This window comes from Alexandromys fortis, unplaced genomic scaffold, assembly GCF_014885135.2.
Source record: "Alexandromys fortis isolate MF-2015 unplaced genomic scaffold, M_Fortis_MF-2015_v1.1 scaffold_124, whole genome shotgun sequence".
NCBI classification, from domain to species: domain Eukaryota; kingdom Metazoa; phylum Chordata; class Mammalia; order Rodentia; family Cricetidae; genus Alexandromys; species Alexandromys fortis.
In genome coordinates, this window is record NW_026067995.1 from 3,550,470 (window position 1) to 3,572,173 (window position 21,704).

The following is a 21,704-nucleotide window of genomic DNA, read 5'->3' on the forward strand; positions in this document are numbered from 1 at the left end:
CGAGTAATAAGATCAGGCGCCTCTTGTGTCCTCCTCTGGTACCGGGCACAAATCTGTACATGTACATACGTGCAGCCACAACATTCATCCGCAAAATAGATCTTTAAAAATGTAAGAAATAGAAATGTTAAAAACATTCAGTGTACAGTTGCTAAAATAAAAGTTGAAATATGTAAAAGATCTCTCTAAAACGTTGGGAATATTATTTTAAGTGGAAGACTCAGATGTGTGTACCGTTCTTACGTTGTTTTCTTTTGCAAACAAACCTTCATTCTGTGTTGCAAAATTGATGTTATCACTGGCTTATGTCCCCTTATCCTAGAGAGGGAGCTCTAAGGGAGAGGCAGAAGAGAATAAACAAGCAGAAAGAGATAATGTGGCTATTCTTAAATAGCTGTGTCTTAGCATAAAATACACAGTCTGTTTTCTATGCAGAAGAACCTTAGACAAATAAACGTTGTTCTCAGTAAGCAATGTAAGTCTTGTTTTGTGTGAAGTCACGTGTGTGTGTCATCGGCTGTATGACCAGTACAACACAGGATGGTAGAATGAAGCTTATCTCAGAAGAAGATAGTCTAAATCCAAAGAATGTTATTTGAGGCTGTGAAATCTCTAACCAGAATTGGAAAATAAAATACCTGTGCTATTTCCAGGCAGAAAAAAGGAAGACTATTAGTAGCTAATGCTGTGTAATCACTCAGGTAACAATGACCAAGTCTAATATTGATGCATTTTATCAAAGGGAAATTTGGGCTGCTTGGTATTGATGACACACTGCTAACTGCAAAAAAGCCCACTAAGGTCAGAGCTAGAACGATCACTGTAGAAGCCTTTGCCTCAGCTAGATGTTTGTAGAGAAGGAACCTCTTGTTCCGTGCCTTTTACGCACCATGGCTTGTCCGCTTTTTGCTGTAGTCTTTAAGAGGAGCTACCAGCTTAGAATGACAGCTAGACAATTAACGTGCACAGAAAGTTGATCAGCGTTGCGAGTTTTATTGGGGAATGTTTTTATTTAGCATGAAGTAGTACCACTGAACGTTCTTCTAGTCTCTATGCCTAATCTTGATTGCATCTGGTGGTAGAGAAATCACTGTAGGATGCTTTCAGTAGAACGCATGTCTCAAGTGCATGTTTGTAGTTGATCATTAAATGGCCTCTTTGTGTGCTCTGTCTGTCCCAGGCCGGTGGCCGTTACTAAAGTACACGTATTCATTTCTAGTGCAACGTTTAACTGTGAAAGAACCCACCGACAGTTTGTGCCTGGAGCAGTCATCTCTGCATTATCTGAGGCGAAAGAAAGAGCGGCCCTGTGTATTGAATCTCAGCAGCGCGGACTCGTCGGGGATGCTGAGGCCACGGCAGGCCAGATTGGATAGCCCACTCAGCAATCGCTACGCAGGGGACTGGAGCAGCTGTGGGGAAAACTATGTTCTAAGTACGAAAGAAAATCTCAAAGATTTGGATTATGATGATGTCCCCCTAGAAGATGGGGAAAATGCAGATTACAGCAAAGTGGATGGAGCAGAGGTCACGCTTGAGCAGCGAATCCCCATGTCTAAACCGTGCACGTTTCAGACGTACTTGACAATGGAGACCATTGAGTCTACAGTGCATCAGAAAGCCAACCTCAGAGATCTGCAAGAAAGTATTGATACCTTGATTGGCAATCTGGAACGTGAGCTCAACAAAAACAAGCTGAATATGAGTGTTTGAGATGGACAGACGGGCTGTTTTATTTGTGATGTCATTAGGTGTGAGGTCCATCCTCGGCGTCCTGTCTTGTTCCTCATGGTGTCTCTCTTGTTTTGTATTTTTTTTTAAATGTTGAAACTGCAAGTTAATTCCTAATATGTTCCTGTGATTCACTTATAATCACTATTCATTAATACAGTTATTTTAGTTATGAACTGTTTAGAGTAAAGGTAACTTTGTGACATTTTAATAAACCTTGCAGGTTGGATGGAGGAAACTTGGAGGTGTTTATAAGGGTCAGGGACATTATTACCCCTGCGCGGCCTCGGTGCATTGTGAACTGCTCTTCTGTAGGTGGGGACAGATGTCCCCTGCAGAGGACACTGCAGCTGGCCCAGCTGATGTGCAGTCGGCGTCCTTGTGCAATGTCATTTGGTCACATTTCACTTGCAATACAAGTGTGCTGCTACAAGAAAACTTTTTATAAATGTAAAATTATACAGATATTAATGTATTTTGTATTAACATTCAGTAATTATTTAAGCTTATAAAATTAAATATTTTTATGATTCTGAAGATATGTATATATTTATATAAGTGCATTGTATATATAGGTTTTACCTGAGGGAAGGGGTTGACTGTAGAAGTCCATGTATTTTAAAAACTATGTGTCATGAGGCCAAATTTATTAGCTTAAAAAAATGTGATCTTCAGGGAAAGATGGTTTAAGTTAGAAGCTAAGTTACGGGGGAACCACTTGAATAGAAGCGCAGCAGACATGTGAGTAGAAACGGCAGCCCCCATTCTGCTGCATCCATCCCAAGAAAAGTCATGCTTCCAGCTGAGCCCTTCAGCCACTGACCGGGCCAAGTGACCTGCACTCGTGACTTAAGGAAACTTCACCTGTTCTGTGCCTTTCTGTTTTCTGTGAGGCTTTAAGTATTTGTTTGTAACAGTACGCTTCAAACGCTGACTTCATAATTGCCCTTGTTTCTAAAGAAGTCATCTTGCCAGGATGCTACATGGTACAGTTTTTTTTTTTTTATTAACTTATTTTGGCTAAGTACATCTATGGGTAGTTGTTACAGAAATCACAGTGGTGTTTGACAAATGTAAATTTTGAAGGCTTTTAAAAATTAGATTGCAATGTGTATAAAAACTTTTGTGCTTCCAGAATGTGTAGTTTTAAAAGTGTGTGCAACTCGAGTTGCCGAGTTTAAAGTGTGACAGCTATGCCAAAACTGGTTTCTTAGTGTTTTTCTAAATATTAATGTCTTTAATGTAACAGCCATTCTTATGTAACACACGTAACATCCAGGTATTTAATTTGAAAGCCACTAGTATGAAGAAAATAACTATTTTTGTATGAGACTTTCATTTTTTTTAAAAGCTTGTAACAAATCCCAGAGACTGTAACAGGTGTATGTCATGAGTAAACAGTGTTTTAAATGTTTTGTAAGGACGGTGTCTCTGTTCTCTTCCCTTTCTATCATGCACACTATAGAAATTAAGGAAGTGGCTCCAATTAAAATATTGTTAACAGTGCCAGGCTGTTATAGCTGATTTTAAGGATCACTTTTACATTTTTTTTTAATTTTTATTTTGTGTGCATTAGAGTTTTGCCATGGGTGTCGGGGCCCCCTGGAACTGGAGTTGTGAGCTGCCATGTGGGTGCTGGGGATTGAACCCAGGTCCTCTGGTAGAGCAGTCAGTGCTCTTAACCCCTGAGCCGTCTTTCCAGTCCTATCATGTTCTTGTTTCTCTGTGTAACCCTTGCTGGACTGGAACTGTCTGTGGAGCCAGGCTGACCTCTGCCTCTGCAGTGCTGGGACTAAAGGCGTGCGCCATCACTGCCTGGCTCACTTTCCTATTCTTAAGTGAGTTATCCATAAATATTTATGAAATTGATATGTCCAAATTTGGAATTTTCTGGAGTCTGAACTACTTCAGACTTACTGTTCTTACTTTATTTTTAATGAGATTAGTTCTTAATCGGTCTCTGTCGCTTGATTACTTGATTACGTTAGACATTGTTTTGTCTAATCACTGTCAGAACCAAAGCCTTTTTTATTGCCCCGCTGCTTCCAGAATCACCACATGTATGTGCCTTTACATAAGCATGTTTTTAAAAAAATTACACTTTATATTTTAGTGTGTGTGTGTGTGGTGTGTGTGTGTGTGGTGGAGACTGACACCTCCCATGGCATGTGTATGGAAGCCGTAGGGGTCAAACTCAGGCATCAGGCACCATGCATGGTGTAAGCATCTTACCCACTGAACCTTCCCTGTCCGGAGCAAGTCCTCACTGATTCGCGTTCAGACCCACATTCATCAGCTTCTGGATCCGTCCAACCACGGTAATCTCTAGGTGCTTTCTGAGAACCTGGGGGTCCTGCCTCTGCTTGAGGATGAGCAGGGCACGCCAGAGATGGGCTTGGAATCTCTCCGGGTCTCATCAGGCCGTCCTTTCATCCCCATTCTTTATTTTGATTGGGCTTGCAGTCTCCTGTTGAAACTAGAACACTGAAGGCATTTCATATTAAGTGATAGTCTTTCCAGTTGTCTTGTAAGCTAAGACGGAAACATGGCCATTCAGACGAGAAGCAGCAATAGGCTGTGTGTGTGTGTGTGTGTGTGTAACTTTATAACCATACAGAGAGAATTATGGATATATTTTGAAGTAAGAGCCAAAAGAATCTGCCTATAGGCTTTGTAAGTATACCTCAAGCAGTAGAAGCGAGTTGCCATAAAAAAAAAAAAAGTAAATCAAATGACCAGGCATGATGGCACACACCTTTAATCTCAGCACTCAGGAGACAGAAACAGGTGAATCTTTGTGAGTTGGTAGCCAATGTGTTCTACAAAGCAAGTTCCAGTACAGCCAGGTTACATAGACCTTGTCTAAAAACAAAATGATTTCCTGTTAAAGTGGTTCTTAGATTGGATGGTATTAGTAGCATCTGCTGTCAAAACGCTTGGTGAAGTCCTGTGAGCAAGCGAAACGTGCTCCCCATGTTTGGTGCTGGTGCTCAGCTACACAGACTTCACTGCTCTGAGGATTGCTGCATCTCATGCAATAGCTGTCCATGAAGAATGGCAGAGTGTGTAGTCTTATGCTGGGGACCCTAAAGAAAATGAATTTGGAATTTCTGATCACAAAGTAATTTTATATTTATTTACTTATTCATTTTGGTTTTTTTTTTTTTTTTTTTTTTTTTTTTTTTTTTTTTTTTTTTTTTTNTTTTTTTTTTTTTTTTTTTTTTTTTTTTTTTTTTTTTTTTTTTTTTTTTTGGAGAGGGTTTTTCCTTGTAACAGCCTTGATTGTCCTGGAACTCTCTGTAGACTAGGCTGGCCTCTAACTCTCAGAGATCCACCCACCTCTTCCTCCCAAGTGCTGGGATTAAAGGTGTGCACCACCACTGCCCAGCATGTAATTTTAGAATTTAAAACCATCATTTTCAGGTACTTTGAAATGATAAAATTGAATTGCCCTTAAGACTTAACAATTCCCTCAAAGGCTGGAGGATCTCTGTAAGTTCAGGGCCAGCCAGGACTATTTAGTAAGACCCTGTCTCAAAAATCCCCACAAAACTAAACTGGGCTCCTATTCATCTGAGTGTAGGAGAAATGATCTTTGTTCCTCATTTCCTGACCAGTTTGCAAAAATCATTTGGTTCACAGTTGATGAGCAGGAGCATTGCTGGAAGTAGGAATTCTTAGTTACATTCTGATTTAGCCAAAAATTAACCGGCTAACTCAGGCAGAAAAGGAATTTTAAAACCACGAGTCAGAGGCAAGGTTCTCCTAAGGTGTTGACAGACTCTTACATCTTGTTCTTGTTGGTTCAAAGTTGCATACTGTGATTTTTTTTTAAAGTTATGCTTCGATACATTAAGGTATATTAAAGACAATGGCGGGCCAAGAAAGCTTGAAAGGAGGCAGAAACAGGCTAGTCCTGACGGCGCTGCTGTGGTCAACACTGCTCTGCGGCTTTTCTGTTGTGGATTTCCTGACAGAAACACTAGTTTCGTTCCCTGTCTCCAGGAGTTAGGAATTAGCTGTGTCCTTCCCCTAGACCAGTGGTTCTCAACCCTCTTATGGCTGTCATCATTTAGTTCAGTTCCTCATGTGGTGACCCCCCCCCACCATAAAATTGTTTCTTTGCTACTTACTAACTGTAATTTTGCTGCTGTTGAACCGTAATGTAAATATCTGATATTCAGGATACCTGATACGCGACCCCTCTGAAAGGGTTGTCCGACCCCCGAAGGGTCTGCAGCTCACAGGGTGAGAACCACTGTGACCTAAAGCATATGGTAATGGATTTTCCGACTACGAGGAGAGCATCTGCATGGGAAGCAGGCAAAGCTGGCAGATGTGCCCAGCACTCCGCTGTTCTTGGTCTTACCCTGCCATTTCCCATGTTAGTCTTTTCCACCTACCCCCCCCCATCCAGCCCTGAAGACCTGCGTGTGATAGGTACCCACCTGCCCCTTGCTTTGTTATTGCTGACAGTCTACTTTGTTTCTTCCGTATGAGCTGCCACGGATCCTCCCTCTGTCCACAGTCTCTGCTCTCTGTGGGGACTAAAGTGACCTGGAGAGATTGAGTGTATCGCTTCCTGGGTGTTGTTGTTCCTTGGACTCCACCCACCCTGGGACATCACTTGTCCCAGGGTCTCTCTCTCTTCACTTACCTCTCTGCTTGGGAATCTCTGTGTCCACCTCTTCCTTGGGTAGTTCCTTTTCATCATCCCTGCCTCTGATGAAATGTCACTTCCAGGAGGCTATGTACTAGTTACTTTAGGACCATGACCAAGGCAACTTAAAGAAAGAAGGGTGTGTTTGGACTTACCACTCCAGAGGACTAAGAGCCCTTATGACAAGAAAGTGCCAGGCATGGCAGGTGGCATTGAAAGGTGAAGGCTCACATCGGGGACCATCTCTGCAGGAGGTAGCGAGCAAAGTGGGAATGGAGCCTGGCATTTAAACCCCAGGGCCCGCCCCCAGTGACATTAAGCAAAGCCACACCCCCTAAACTTCCCAAAGGGCACCATCAACTGGGGACCAAGTGTTCAAACGTCAGCCTGTGGGGGACATTGTCCTTCAAACCATCGCAGGCTGGAGTTGGCTCAGCAGGCAAGGGTGCATGCTGCCAAGCCTAAGGACCTGAATTTGACCACCAGAGTCCACGTGGTGGAAGGAGAGAATGGCTTCCATAAGTGCACAGTGTTACACATGTAGGCATGTACACATGCACGATAAATAAGTTTATAAAAACAAGCTGTATCACACCTACTGGCACTGGCTTATTTCCATCAGAGTGTTTATCTGGAGTTGCCTTGTTATCTACCTGCCTTTCATATGTAAACAGTGTTCCCATGGCAACAAGAATCTTGTAATGTCTAGTTCATTGCCATATGCCTAGAGGGGCAATAGCTTAGAAGAGAATCAGCTATTTATTAAAAGATGATTGACTTCAAAAGATACTTTTAGAATGTTTTTTTTTTTAAATTGAGGAACGATAAAAACTAAGGGCTATAAAGTGACTTAAAATGTGATTTAAAAAATACTCGCTCCTTGGGGCTGTAAGGATGGCACAGTAGTTAAGAACGTTTGTTGCCGTTGGACCTGGCTCTGAGTTGGCTGTAACTCTAGCATCAGGGAACCTCTTGCCCTCTTTTGGCCTCCATGGACATTAGCACACACGTAACATATGAACACACACCTACACAGAAAATACTCCTATTGAGAAATTATGCATCTGTCTTTAAGATGGATTTGGGGAATTAGTCACTTACAAAAGTGAGTCGTTAAATTCTGGGTATCATTGTTGCAGGGTGAGGATGATTAGATTTTGGGTATTGTTGTTGCAGGGTGAGGATGATTAGATTTTGGGTATTGTTGCAGAATGGGGATGATTAGATTTTGGTTATCGTTGCAGGGTGAGGATGATTAGATTTTGGGTATCGTTGCAGAGTGAGGATGATTAGATGAGGCGTGAATGAGAAGTGTATCTTACCACAAGAGCGGTCCCCAATTATTTAGATTATTTAAATGGATCTTCCTTTACACAAACTATGAGTAAAATATACCCCTTTTGATTTTAGCCCAGTTCACTTGTGTATAGATTTTATTTTCTAGAAATGCAAAATTCTAATTTGTACTTTATTAAAAGGAAGTCGTTTCGTAAACTCAAGCAGCACTTATAAGTGGAATGCTTCCTTGGCAGAGTGGCAGGGAAACCACACGGGGCAGATACTGCCTTTGATGACTTTATTTTTCTTGTCCAGTGTTGAAGCCTCTGGGCTGGATGATCTTCGTCCTTGCTTGTTAAGGCCTCTCAATACATTTTCAAGTCATTGGGGTGTATCAGTTTCTGCCTAATGAAGACATGGGTGTAGTGAGATCTTGGGTTACCTTCTATAGCCCTACATATGTCTGTGGAAATTCCATTCATCCAAATAAAGTTCCAACTTTAGAAATGTATTGTGCATGCTAAGTCAAGCAAGGGAACCCCCTTTCTCTCAGGGTGTTTTTGTGACATTACCAGAGCAGCCTGTCACCCATGTACTTGCCCCAGCTGCAGATAACGAACAGCCACCCTTTGTTTCTGACCTTTGCAAGACCTAGGTTGCCAGCTGGTTTGCGTCCATTCTTGCCTAGCCTTCTCCCCCTGTGGCCATGTCAAGCTCACCCCGACGGAGGAGCGAGTTTGAATCATGAGGTAAGTGAGAACAGCTTGTCTAGACTGGCAGATAAGGAAGGGCAGCACAAATACCGCTGGCTGTCCGAGGTTGTGGGTCCGCACTTGATCTCCTCTGATGTTTCCCGGGGAGACGTGAATAAATGTCTGCTCACTCCGGGTAGCACCCACAACAAAACCAAACCACTTCCAACCGAGTGTGGTTTGAGCAGCAAGTAACTTTATAAGGCTGCTGTGCATGCGCACGCATGGGTGACTCAGAGGCAGCTGCCTCCTGGGGAAGCCCACCCCTGCATGCATTGGTCAGGACTCTGCAGGACTTGCAGGCGGCTCCACGAAGGCTCTCTTCCCTCCAGCAGTTGCTTACTGCTTACAGACTTCAGGGTGGGCTCTTGTTAGTCCTGCAGTTTCCTAGGTTCTGAGTCCTGTAAACTTCTGACTGCTCGATGAGTCTTCCTCTTTCCATGTGGAGGAAGTAAGTACGCGGCAGATATGAATGCTATGTTAGCTGAAAGCCGAGCAAATGGGCACAGGAGGAGCTGCATCCGCGTCCTTTCTCTCCTCAGCCTTTTAGTGTAAACACTTTCATATGCCGTGTGGTGAGCACACTTCCCCGCCTATAAAAAGAAACATTTTAGGCTAGTCAGATGGCTGAGTGGTTAATAGCACTTGTTCTTGCAAGTGGGGTTTTGACTCCCAACACCCACATGGAGACTCATAATGGCAACTCCAGTTCCAGAGGATCTGGCCATTTTCTGGCCTTTGCAGGCGTGTACTGGATGCACATACATAAATAAATGCATGTAAAACTCATGAATAAAAAGTCATTTCCTATGGCTGTTTCATCATGTTTATATCCTTAGCTATCTTAAATTTTGTTTTGTGTTTGGTTTTTGGGACAGGATTTAATTATGCAGCTTTTGCTGTCCAGGAACTCACTCTGTAGACCAGGCAGGCCTTGAACCTACAGAGATCCACTTGCCTCTGCCTCCAAAGTGCTGGGATTGAAGGCTGTAATATACTTTTCTAATTTCTTTGAGGAATCTTTTTAAGGTTCAGCAAGATGGTTCAGTTGATGGGGTGGTTTGAAGGAAAATGACCCTCATAGACTGGCCCGTAACGAGGGGAACTATTAGGAGGTGTGATCTTGCTGTTGTAGGTGTGGCCTTGTTGGAGGAAGTGTGTCACGGAGGGTAGGCTTTGAGGTTTCAGAAGCTCAAGCCAGGCCCAATGGCTCCCTCTTTTCCTGCTGTGTCTGCTGATCCTGATGTAGAACTGTAAGCTACTTCTCTAGCACCATATCTGCCTGTGTGCTTCCTTCCATGACAATATGGACTAAACCTCTGAACTATAAGCCAACCGCAATTTAATTTTTTTCCTTCCTTTTTAAAAGAATACCTAACTAACTGAAATATATCTCTGTACATCTAGAAAATCTAACTAATATGACTATAAGTTTGGCTATTATAGATGATTATCTATTAACCTGTATTTCTTAATTATACATTACATTTTCTGTTTTATTTTTTATTGATTTTTATTGAGCTCTACATTTTTCTCTGCTCCCCTCCCTGCCTCTCCCCTCCTCCCTTCAACCTTCCCCCATGGTCCTTATATTCCCAATTTACTCAGGAGATCTTGTCTTTTTCTACTTTCTACTTCCCATGTAGATTAGATCTATGTAAGTCTCTCTTAGTGTCCTCATTGTTGTCTGAGTTCTCTGGGATTGTGGTTTGTAGGCTGGTTTTCTTTGCTTTGTGTTTTAAAACCACCTATGAGTGAATACATGTGATAATTGTCTTTCTGGGTCTGGGTTACCTCACTCAAAATAATGTTTTCTAGCTCCATTCATTTTCCTGCAAAATTTAAGATGTCATTATTTTTTTCTGCTGTGCAGTACTCCATTGTGTAAATGTACCACATTTTCCTTATCCATTCTTTGGTCAAGGTACATTTAGGTTGTTTCCAGGTTCTGGTTATGACAAACAAAGCTGCTATGAACATAGTTGAGCACATGTCCTTGTGGTATATCCTTTGGATATATACCCAAAAGTGGTATTACTGGGTATTGAGGAAGGTTGTTTCCTAATTTTCTGAGAAATCACCACACTGACATCCAGAGGGGTTGTACCAGCTTGCATTCCCACCAGCAATGCAGAAGTGTTCCCTTTTCCTCACAACCTCTCTAGCATAAGTTGTCATCAGTATTTTTGATCTTGGCCATTCTTACAGGTGTAAGATGGAATCTCAGAGTTGTTTTGATTTGCATTTCTCTGATGACTAAGGATGTTGAACATTTCCTTAAGTGCCTTTCAGCCATTTTAGATTCTTCTGTTGAGAGATCTGTTTAGATCTGTAATTTTTTTTCCTTTCTGAGAGTTGCTGTGGTCCTGGGGTCTCTTCACGGCATCTGTGGTGCCAGGGTCTCTTCATGGGTCCTGGGGTCTCTTCACGGCGTTTGTGTTCCTGGGGTCTCTTCACAGCATCTGTGGTGCTGGGGTCTCTTCATGGGTCCTGTGTTCTCTTCACGGCATTAGAACACTGACTACGGCAGCAGGTAAAGGTGCTTGGTTCCAAGCCTGGCAACTTGAGTTTGATCCCTGGGTCATACAGGGTTGAAGGAGAGAACTGACTCCTCCAAGCTGTACCACACACATTGGGGTACACGCTACACACATAGAAACATATAGTGGAATTTTAAAATTAAAAAAAATTTTTAAAGTAAAATTTGGGGTAAACCTTATCATTCCCTGAGTAGAAAACTCATATCCCTTGTCATCAACAAGCATAACTTTTTCTATACTTAAATTCATAACTTGTTAAGTGTATACCTTGAGCTGTGCATACACAGCAATTGAGGGAATGTTGCTGTGGTCTCAGTCCTGCCTCCTTTCCATCATAAACAGAGGGGCATAAAAGTCAGAGCTGCTCTGGAGTTGGGCATACAGCTAATATAGCAGAATATTCTGTTTAAGGGCTGAATGTGCCTTGTCCAGGTGAACATTTACCCAGTCTCATCTTGAGGTGGCGATGTAGGGTGAGGGTCTCCTAATGGGTCTGTCTGCAGCCTGTCCAATGTTGTGTCCCCAACATGGCTCATTCTTCACGACCTCTGTAGGATGCTGGTACAAACATCTGAAGCCTGGTCCTTGCTGCCTGGATGTCTGCCCAGGAATTCTGCAAGTGTTGCTGCCCGCACCACATTTTCCCCTGTACATTTAACACTGTAACCGTGTTGCAGTGTATCTTCCCCTGAGTTCCATCTGTTCAGCAGAAGGTGGTAGGAGACTCATAACAAACCGATTTCCCCTCCTACGATCAGAGCTAAGACCTAGGAGTCAGATATGTACAGATGGGAACATCACAGTTCCGGATGATGGCAGTGGCTGTAGAGCAGGAGGCAAATCCCTGCCCAGGTGAGTCGGCATACTTCTGTGGGTTGGTTGCTCGTGCCCGTTCATTGGCAGACTTAGTGCTAACACCTGTTGGCTCTATAAACAAGCAAACCCCTCTGCGGGGGCTGGAGAGACACCTCAGTGGTTGCTGCTCTTTCAGAGAACCAAGAAGTTCAGTTTTTAGCAGTCACATGGGATGGCTCAGAATCTCCGATGAGCTCTCGAGGATCCAGTGATGATGACTATATATATATATATATACATATATATGTATGTATGTGTGTATGTATATATATATATATATCTCAAATCTTTAAAAAATACACATGCTGGGCCATGGTGGTGCATGCTGATTTTTCTTTGGGCCACCAGCTCACAAATAATGACCCAGATACTTATTATTAATTATGAAAGTTTGACCTTAGCTTATGTTTTTTTTTCTTTCTTTCTTTCTTTATTTATTAAATATTTCAGTCTCTTCCCCACCTCCGCCTCCCCTTTCCCTCCCCCTCCCCCAATCCATTCCCCCTCCCTCGTCAGCCCAAAGAGCAATCAGGGCTCTCCGTCCCGTGGGAAGTCCGAGGAAAACCCTCCTCCGTCCAGGTCTCGTAAGGTGAGCATCCAAACTGCCTAGGCTCCCACAAAGCCACTACATGCAGTAGGATCAAAGACCCATTGCCATTGTTCTTGATGTCTCAGTAGTCCTCATTGTCCGCTATGTTCAGTGAGACCGGTTTTAACCCAGGCTTTTTCAGACCCAGGTCAGCTGGCCTTGGTGAGTTCCCGATAGAGCATCTCCATTGTCTCAGTGTATGGGTGCACCCCTCGCGGTCCTGAGTTCCTTGCTCATGTTCGCTCTCCTTCTGCTCCTGATTTGGACCTTGAGATTTCAGTCCGGTGCTCCAATGTGGGTCTCTGTCTCTGTCTCCTTTCATCGCCTGATGAAGGTTAATATTCAGGAGGATGCCTATATGTTTTTCTTTGGGTTCTCCTTCTTATTTAGCTTCTCTAAGAACCCGAATTGTAGGCTCAATGTCCTTTATTTATGGCTAGAAACCAAATATGAGTGAGAACATCCCATGTTCCTCTTTTTGGGTCTGGCTTACCTCACTCAGGATAGTGTTTTCTATTTCCATCCATTTGCCTGCAAACTTCAAGAAGTCCTTGTTTTTTTACTGCTGAAAGCTTATGTTTTTTTCCAACTAGTTTTTACAAATTAATTAACCCATTTTTAAAAAATCTACCTTGTGCCACGTGGCTCAGTGGCCTCCTCTTAGTGCACATCTGACTTGCTCCAAGTCTGCTAGCGAAATCTGCTCCTTGGATTCCTCACTGGTGTGGGTGGGCCTTCTGTATATGTGCTGCTTTTATTGGTCAATGAATAAAGAAGCTGCTTTTGACTTAACAGAAATATAGCCAGGCTACAATAGATATATAGAGTAGGCAGAGTCAAGGAGAAGCCATATAGCCCCACTAGAGAAAGACAGCGGATGGAACCTTACCCAATAAGCCACAGCCACATGGCGATACACAGATTAATGGAGGTGGGTTAAATTAAGATGTAAGTGCTAGCCAATAAGAAGCTAGAGCTAATGGGCCAAGCAGTGATTTAATTAATACGGATCCTGTGTGGTTATTTCAGGGCTGAGCAGCAACCTCTCACAACAACGCACCTTTAATTCAGTACTGGAGAGGCAGAGGCAGAGGCAGGTGGATCACTGTGAATTCAAGGCCATCCTAGGACACACAAAGAAATTATGTCTGGGAAAAACCAACCCCTCAAAAAAAAAAAAAAACCCAAAGCAAACCAAAACAACAACAACAACAAAACGCGCACACGATTTCCTGGCTGTGGGCAGTGCAGAGGACACCCAAAACAGCTCTGTTCGCTCAGGTGAGTCAGCCTTTGACTTTAGGGACAGTAAATGGGGGGCGCCAAAGTGGTAGGCAATCCTTTTCTGCCCCGAGGTTTAGGGTTTCCTCTCTTGTGAGGAAACAGGAAATGTGCAGGGTGCTGTCTCCTCATACCCGCTTCTAATGGCTTCCTCCTAGACTGCACAAATGTGGGAACCCTCTACAAGCAGAGTGGGAACTAGAAACGACCAACTGTGTTAACAGTCAGAAACAACACGGGTTTTCCGAGCTGTTGCTTCTGTGAGGTACCCAGCTAACGTGCCAGCATCAAGCAGTTGGGCATCTCCTCACCTCTCAACAGATTTCTGTTCTGATGCACAGCTGGCCATGTGCCTGTCCTAGCTGCCTTGAGCCCTGATAGCTCCCAGTTGTTCTTTTACTTCTTGTGCCAAGAGATTTCACCTCCTCCTCCCTTCTCCTCCTCCTCCTTCTTTTCCCTTCCCTCTTCCCCCTCCTTCTTTTTCCACTGGTCTTCCGTTGAGTTCCTACCTAGAAGAACATGACCTCTTTTCTGATAAAGTCCTAGGGTATTAATGGTGTGTGTGAGGTATGTGGTGTGTGTGTGCGTGCATGCATGTGTGTGTGTTGTGTGCACACGTGTGTGTGGTGTGTGTGTGCATGTTGTGTGTGTAAGCTGTTAGGTGAGGCTTTTGTTTGGTTTGTGTTTTCTAGGTTTTCTTGGGGGGGGAGGTATTTGTATGGAATATTTAAAACCTAAGACAGCTCTGATGTGTAATATGTTGGCTATACTAACATATTACATATATTAGTGCTGAAGGTACTGTATTTAACTAAGAAATGAAGGGAATATCACATCAGGTGGGTTTTTCTGACTGAAAATATGAGCTTACTAAATGCTACGGTATTTGACTAAATAAATCAATAAATAAAACGTGGGATCTGAGGTGAGCTGAGCTCCCTGGCGTATGACTTGGAGTTGCCTTAGATTGCTGTATACTCTTTCAACCTGTGGACACAAGCAACCGTCAGCTTAGAAAAGGTTTCCTTTTTTGACTTAAGGTTTCATAGACTTTTATTATTATTTTTGCTGTAAGTTTAAGTCACATTTCTGATTTAGTTAGTGCTGCACGTGTTCCGATGACGAGGTGGTGCCCTTGTCAATCTACCCGAGTTTATCAGCGTGGACTCTGCTCCAGTATAACAAAGAAACCCAGAACGCTCGGCGGTTTAATATGATAAAAGAGAAATTCCCGGTTGTGAAAATCTGCTGTGGTTGAGAAACGTTTCTCTATTTATAAATGCTGGACAAGTTAAAGATGGGGGGACTTCAGGGAGTCAGGTCAGGCCTGGGGAGGGTTTGTCTCTTCTACCCACACTCTGTGGACTAGAATTCTGTCACAAGGCTCCAGTGTACCTTGGGGCCAGCAAACATGGACACAGGAATGTGGACAAGACTAATCCATTTCTGCCACCCCCTCTCTGCCCAGAACGAACTGATGGACCTTTTGGTTCAGACTCTGCCTCCTTCCAGCATTTCTGAGAATATGACCTTTCCCCTCAGGTTCCCTTTTAGATCCAAAGGGTCTCTCCGGGGTTTGCTTCTTCCTGGTGCTGGGCTTAGCTGGCCTGCTGGAGAAATGTCAACAAAGAGGAGTAAAATACAGTCAAGGGATGGTTACATGATCACATGGTTGACCCAGAATTGAAAGGAATATACAAAAGGCCACCCTACCTTTTAAATGGGAGGCCCTTTTTACACTAAAAACCGTGATTTGTTCTTGTTTTTCTAGGTTTCAGACTTTTGTTTTTCTAAGTTGAGACCAATGTTAATTGTGGAGCCGAATTAATTGTCCACGAATACACACTACTTGCATATTTGCACAGTGGAGTGTGAATGGAACATCTCGATGAGTGTTAAACACCAACCATTAGGAGTCATGCCACAGCAAAAACCACAGCATAGCAATTGTAGGGAAACCTTCTTTGGTGATTTAGCTCATCCCAGAATCCAAAGAAGTTTAGTGTTGCTCACATTGTCCCGGCTGCATTTTATACCTTACACATTAGTTTCTCAGATTTTATTTAATTTTCATAATTCCACGCAGTGGGACTTATTATCTGTAAGTGTTGAGTGATCAAAATGGTTCTTCGGAGGCTGGGGTGGTTACTCTGTGGGGAAGAGCAGATGATCTGTAGATACGAGGAACCTGGATGGGTCCTCAGTGTTAATGTGAACAGCAGGTCCGTGAGGGGCTGTAGTCCCAGCATTGTCAGAGAGCGGGCCAGCCAGCCTGGGAGTGGTTCGCTCAGTAAGAGGTTCTCTCTCTAGGCATAAGTGGGGAGGTGATAGGAGGCAGCAGAAGTCCTAATCTCATCTCCACATGTGTCAACATGGGCATACGCCTTCTCCTGTGCACACACCGCAGATGCTTGCACCACATGCACACGCACACATACACAAATGCATGTGCACATATGCACACGCACACGCGTGCACACACACATACACAAACACTCACATAGTTTGCCTAACACAGAGGCTCTAGAGGGGTGGGCCTGCTCAGTGCCTCCACACTGAGAAATGCCTGCCTAGTTGAGAAGAGAGGGTGGAACTTGGCATTTTATGCTTTTCTTCTTTTTCCTCAAGAAGAAAAGAAACAAAATGTGGCAGACTTTCATGAACACTGATGAGCCGGGACTGGAAGAACATTTTTGTCCTCCGTCCTCTCGACTCCAGGGCACTGCCATGTTACAAGGAAGCACAACCAAGATTAATGGTCAGTATCCAAGTCCTATCTGTTAGTGAGGTGACATTTATCCAAGTCCTATCTGTTAGTGAGGTGACATTGAGAGCAACTGCACTGGCCCCTTGCTGTCCTCCTCAGTGGACTTCCTAGGCTGATTTAGGGTGGGATTCCGCCCACTGTGATCATCAGACAGCTCAAGGGCCATTCAAGGAGTGAATTCCCCGGACAGGCTTTAATCTGCCCTTCACTGGGATTCGGGTTCCGGGTGAGGACCCAGCTCAGTTACCTGGTATCTGCCCTGGCACTGGCAGCCTGGCACCAAGGTCGACTGTTACCTACCGCCGCCCGTGCTCAGGGGCAGAGGGGCACGGGGAGCTGTTAATTATTTACGATGGTGAGTTTGCAAACCCGCAGAGGACGCGGCCACAGTCCCCTGGGGCTCGTTGCCTTTTCATCTAAAGTTCGCGCAAATGATGTGCTTATCTGTGGGCCCGAAAATATCCCGGCTTAATTGCGCATTTCTTGGTGAGCAGAAAGCAATTTGCAAAGCTGAATGATTATTACATTTAATCTAAATAATCAGATATTGGGTGGCTAGTTATTGAGTAGTGTGTAATGTTCCCCCCCCCCCCAAAAAAAAAGAGTAAAGAGGTAGAAAAAAATCAAGTTAGGTAAGATAAAGAGTGACAGGACACTTGACGTCCTCTTCTGTATTCCACGTGAACAAATGGGCATGAAGTGTGCACACGCAAGTGTGTGCATGCACCCCCCCCATACACATACACACAAGAGGGGACACATACACAGAGAGAAAGGAAGGGAGGGAGAGGGGGTATATATATGAGAATTTCCCTTTAACTAAGATTAGGGGACAGTGCAGCTTATCCAAGGTGATGAAGCTGAGCTTTGGGTTCAGGTCTGGTAGGGTCTAGGGTCTCCTCTCTTTTCACGACGCTGTAAGGCAGACCAAAGGACTAGAGGACAGAAAAAGAAGCTTGAATTGCTCCACAATACAGGTGGAGGGAGGCTGGGGAAGGAGTTGACAGCAGGGGACAAGGGCTAAACTGGAGACTCAAGGGGAGCTCCGTCCCTGAGCTCTATTTCACACACACCAGCTGGCCCTGTATTGTCGTTGACTAGTTCGAGCCTCAATTCAACCGAGTTCTTTGCTGGGGCTCAGCAGGTCTGTCACCTGCTAATGAAGGCTCTGAGCCAGAGAAGTGGGTGTCAGCTGTTGGGCTCCAAGAGCCTGATACAGAACCCAGTATACTGCTGGGCTGTAACTGGGATGCTGGGAGACTGAGGTGCAGTCTGTCTGTCTTCCATCTTCTCTCTCCTCCCACAGGTGCAGATCTGCCTCAGATCTATGTCACCTCCTGGTGAAGTGCTTCAAGGCAAACTCATTGAGCAATTCAAGCCCCCTGAAGTTCAAGGCAGAATGGTTGAGACCAGCCTAGGGGTTTGCTGTTCTAAGCAACAATAAACTCCAGCCCATGTATGCTGCTAAACATGTGGATTCAACATGGTTGGCTGAGGCTCTCACAGAGCTCCGTCATCTGTCCAAGGGCATACGGGTGGGAATGTGCCAATCTCTGGCTGATTGACAGTGCCCTCCCCTCCATTAACCTGACCTATAAACTGTAGCCCCTCTCTGTCTCCCCTTTCCCATTCAGTGAAGCTCTCAGTTCCATCTTCATGTGATGTTTTACCTCCAGGGCCTTCTCGTCTCTCACCCTGAACTGTTACCGTGACCTCCTAAGAGGATTTCTGGTTAGGTGACTCTATTCTAATCCATTCCTTATCTTCCTACCAGGAAAGTGGATTGTGTCACCTTCCTGATTAGCCCTTCTGTTAATCCCCCACAAGCTAAAACTACCCTCCTTGGGCAGGGTGATGGGAGTGTTATGGTAGGGCTCCGTGTTTTCCTACAGTGCGGTTTCCTGTGCTAGTTATATGGGTACAATGCCGTTCTACGTCTTAGAGAAATTCTTTTACATCTTTGCCATTGTAGTGGCTCTTAGGCTTGGCTAACTAGGTCCCTAGCTGGTGGAACTGTTTGTGAGGGATTAGGGGGTGTGGCTGTGTCTAAGCTCCTGTTCCAGTGCCTGCCGCGGTGGCCATGATGTCTAAACCTCTGAAACTGTGAGGCCCATCTTAAACGGGCTCTTTTAATAAGGTGCCTTGATAGTGGTCATTTATCACAGCCATAGAAAAGTCTGTAAGACAGCCATGAGAAGGGTGCATTTTTTTGATTCCCTTCATCGGTTAAAGAGGTCTTTTCCATTGTTGCTAAGAATGTGTTGCTGTCATGAACGCTGCATTTTTAATGAGTATTTTCTGTACCTATCAGCACTACAATTAACTTATCCGCTTGGCCAATCTCTAGGCTTATTTTTCTACTGTTAAATAAATCTTGTTTTCCTGGGTAAATCCACCCAGGTCTTCATGTGTTATCCTTCAAAAATTACATCTCTGGGTTCAGTTGGCTAATACTGTGTTGAGAACATGGCCCTGCGTACCGGCTCATGGAAATCCTTTTTATGGAGAGGTGACAAAAGTCATGTGGGGAGAAGCAAAGTTGGATTCCTACTTCCACCAGGGATCAGGGCCTCTGCGTGACCAGGACTTTGGAGGAGGGGCTGTCAGGAGCTGTGCGATGCCACTGTAGGAAAATAAAGATGTTCTTGTTCAAAAGCCTACATTTTGCACAGCTCAACAAAACTCAGCACGAGATGGGATTAAATCTGATAAGAGTTTAATTCTTTCATACCAGTGAGCTAAAGCCTGCATTTAAAGATACACCTATATATAATTAGTCCGATGTTTCACCTTGCATACCGCAAATCAATAAAAGGAGCGGGGAGATCAGCAGAGTCAATCCAGGGACCGTCTTGGAGAATCTTGGCTTAATCATCTCCATGTATGGTCCTCTGAGACTTTGCCTAGGCCGAGACTGAAGAGGACGGCCTTCTCAAGCTCCACATAGCTCTCATACTCCAGCTTCAGTTCCGCCTCCAGGTGCTCTTTCGACTTGCTGTAGATTTTCTGGGTGGGAACAAGAGAGACAGCTCTCTCAGCCACTGGCAGTTTAAAAACCAAAGATGAATGAAAAGGAGTTGGGTTTTGTTGAAGAGCCGGTGTGGCTGCTCTCCCAAAGGGGTTTATGGGAGGGTAGGAGGACAGGTGGACAGAGGGGCTGTCTGAGGGTCTGGAGAAGTGGGGAGTGGGCAAGAGCCTGTCCTCTGTGGTGCCTTTATAGACCAGTGGTTGTCAACCTTCCTAATGCTGCAACCCTTTAACACAGTTCCTCATGGTGACCCACCTATAACATTATTTTTGCTGCCCCTTCCTAACTGTAATTTTGCTACTGTTATTAATTGTAATGTAAACATCTATGTTTTCCAATGGGCTTAGTTGGTTCCTGTGAAAGGGTTGAAAACCGCCGCTAAAGACTAACAAACTCCTGGCTCAGTCTTTCCCACGGGTCCTGCTTTCCCTATGTGGCCTGGAAGGTAGGTTGTTTGTACTTGGAGTTGTGGCAACTGTGGGTAAACTGTAGCGGGAGAGTGTGACAGTGGCTCCTACAGGAGCACTTAGACCCGTGCTTGAGGGTACAACAAGCCATCCCCAGCTCATTGGTTGTAGTGGGACAGTTAATTCGCTGGGATTGCTGTGTGCTGTCACCTCCAAGGGCAGCTTTTGGAATGAGTCTTCCGCTTTAATTGTGTGACCGTGGGTCTATCAGTGGGTGATGTGTACGGGACCTCACTGTAGTCACATCTGCCGCTTTGATTGTGTGACCGTGGGTCTATCAGTGGGTGATGTGTGCGGGACCTCACTGTAGTCACATCTGCCGCTTTGATTGTGTGACCGTGGGTCTATCAGTGGGTGATGTGTGCGGGACCTCACTGTAGTCACATCTGCCGCTTTGATTGTGTGACCGTGGGTCTATCAGTGGGTGATGTGTACGGGACCTCACTGTAGTCACATCTGCTGCTTTGCTTAGAGACCTGGGCTCTTGCCCAGAAAGTTACTTCGAAAGCTACTGTGTGCTTGGCTGCGAAGAGGCCACAGGTGGGGTTTGTTAGGAATCTGTGCTGACAGAGTGGCAAGGGAGGAGACAAACCGACAAGAGACATGATTGCAAACCCAGTTCTAGCAGACGGCAGAGAACCAGCTCCAGCGTTCCCGTCCCTGAGAGAGGGACGGAGGAGAGTGGCCCGGAGAGTGCTCTGTTCCTCTGACGGCTGCATGCAAGGTGGACATGCTCCCCACGTCTCGGTGTCAGGGTTCACAGTGCTGCCCATCACAGCACGACAAAAGACACCCCTCTCTGCCTTTCTGCTACCATCCTTAGCCTAATAACCGTTTGATGCAGTGGTCACGTGATTTAGCCAAATGCCTTCCAGCGAGCATCAGAGGTAGCTGTTGGTAGACAGCTCATGGCTTGTTTCAATGCAACGCTCTCCAGACATGGGAATTCCATGTAACGGAAGCACTTTCCTGGGGATCTTTGTATCTACACGAAAGGACTTTAGAATTACAGTGAGTTACAGAAGGATGGCACGGACAGACTCTCTCTGTTAGCAGGGCTGGGGCGCTGGCTCAGTGGGTATGGTGCCTATTGCCCAGCCTGATGACCTGAGTTCTTTCCACGGGACTTACATGACAGAGCACTGACTATGTAAAGTGCCCTCTGAGGTATGTAAGTTGTCTGCAGCCTCACCGCCACATACAGAACACACCCACACGCAATAAACAGATAGAAATGGGGTAGGATCTCATGGTGTGCTTGACAGGTAACTGTCACTCGTAGTGGCCTAGGAAACCAAAGAAATGTCCTCTTGGTTCTCATAAGGGAAAGCAGAAAGCTGTGGAGTGCACAGGACTCCTGCGGGGTGAGCCTGGCCACACTTTCCCACGGGGAGGAGGCAGAGGCATCTCTCCTTTCTGAAATCTCACTCACGGTTTTTTTCTTCACCAGTTCCAGGGCCATTTCTTTCTTTTCTTGATCACGGATCAACTTGCGCTGCTGGACATATTCCAGGTGCCTGACCTCTCTTTCAAAGTAGTAGTTCACACTCGATACCTGCCAGAAGCAAAGGCCTGTGATGAGCTAGCCCCACAGGGACGCCCGTGGTCTTTCCAAGGCTCTGTCCAGATGCCTGCTGCTCTGTGGTTAGGATTTTCCTACCGCATTTCCCCACTCCACCTGACCAAAACTGTATAACCACCTTCTGAACCATGAGCGGAAGAACCAACTAGAATGTTTCTCATCCCTTAGTGGGGT

The 21,704-nt window shown here is 44.8% G+C and overlaps 2 protein-coding genes across 8 annotated transcripts in view; one reads left to right on the forward strand and one right to left on the reverse strand.

Annotated features, from left to right (window-relative positions):
- Syde2 (synapse defective Rho GTPase homolog 2) overlaps positions 1-21,704 on the forward strand; it is a 63,507-nt gene that overhangs the window by 31,086 nt on the left and 10,717 nt on the right. For 2 of the 6 annotated variants that reach the window (XM_050160164.1, XM_050160165.1), the window contains exon 7: positions 1,220-3,151. The exons of 3 other annotated variants lie outside the window; for them this stretch is intronic. In XM_050160164.1, coding sequence (XP_050016121.1) covers positions 1,220-1,713 — 494 coding nt within the window. In that variant the 3' untranslated portion in view covers positions 1,714-3,151. Of the gene's footprint in view, positions 1-653; positions 702-1,219; positions 3,152-21,704 lie in introns of those variants that run through there. One more of the 6 variants, XM_050160166.1, reaches the window with a different exon arrangement.
- Positions 19,159-21,704, reverse strand: part of Dnai3 (dynein axonemal intermediate chain 3) — a 39,870-nt gene continuing 37,324 nt past the window's right edge. For both annotated transcript variants that reach the window (XM_050160169.1, XM_050160168.1), the window contains 2 exons: positions 21,381-21,503; positions 19,159-19,459 (listed from right to left, as the gene is read on the reverse strand). In XM_050160169.1, coding sequence (XP_050016126.1) covers positions 19,325-19,459; positions 21,381-21,503 — 258 coding nt within the window. In that variant the 3' untranslated portion in view covers positions 19,159-19,324. The remainder of the gene's footprint in view (positions 19,460-21,380; positions 21,504-21,704) is intronic.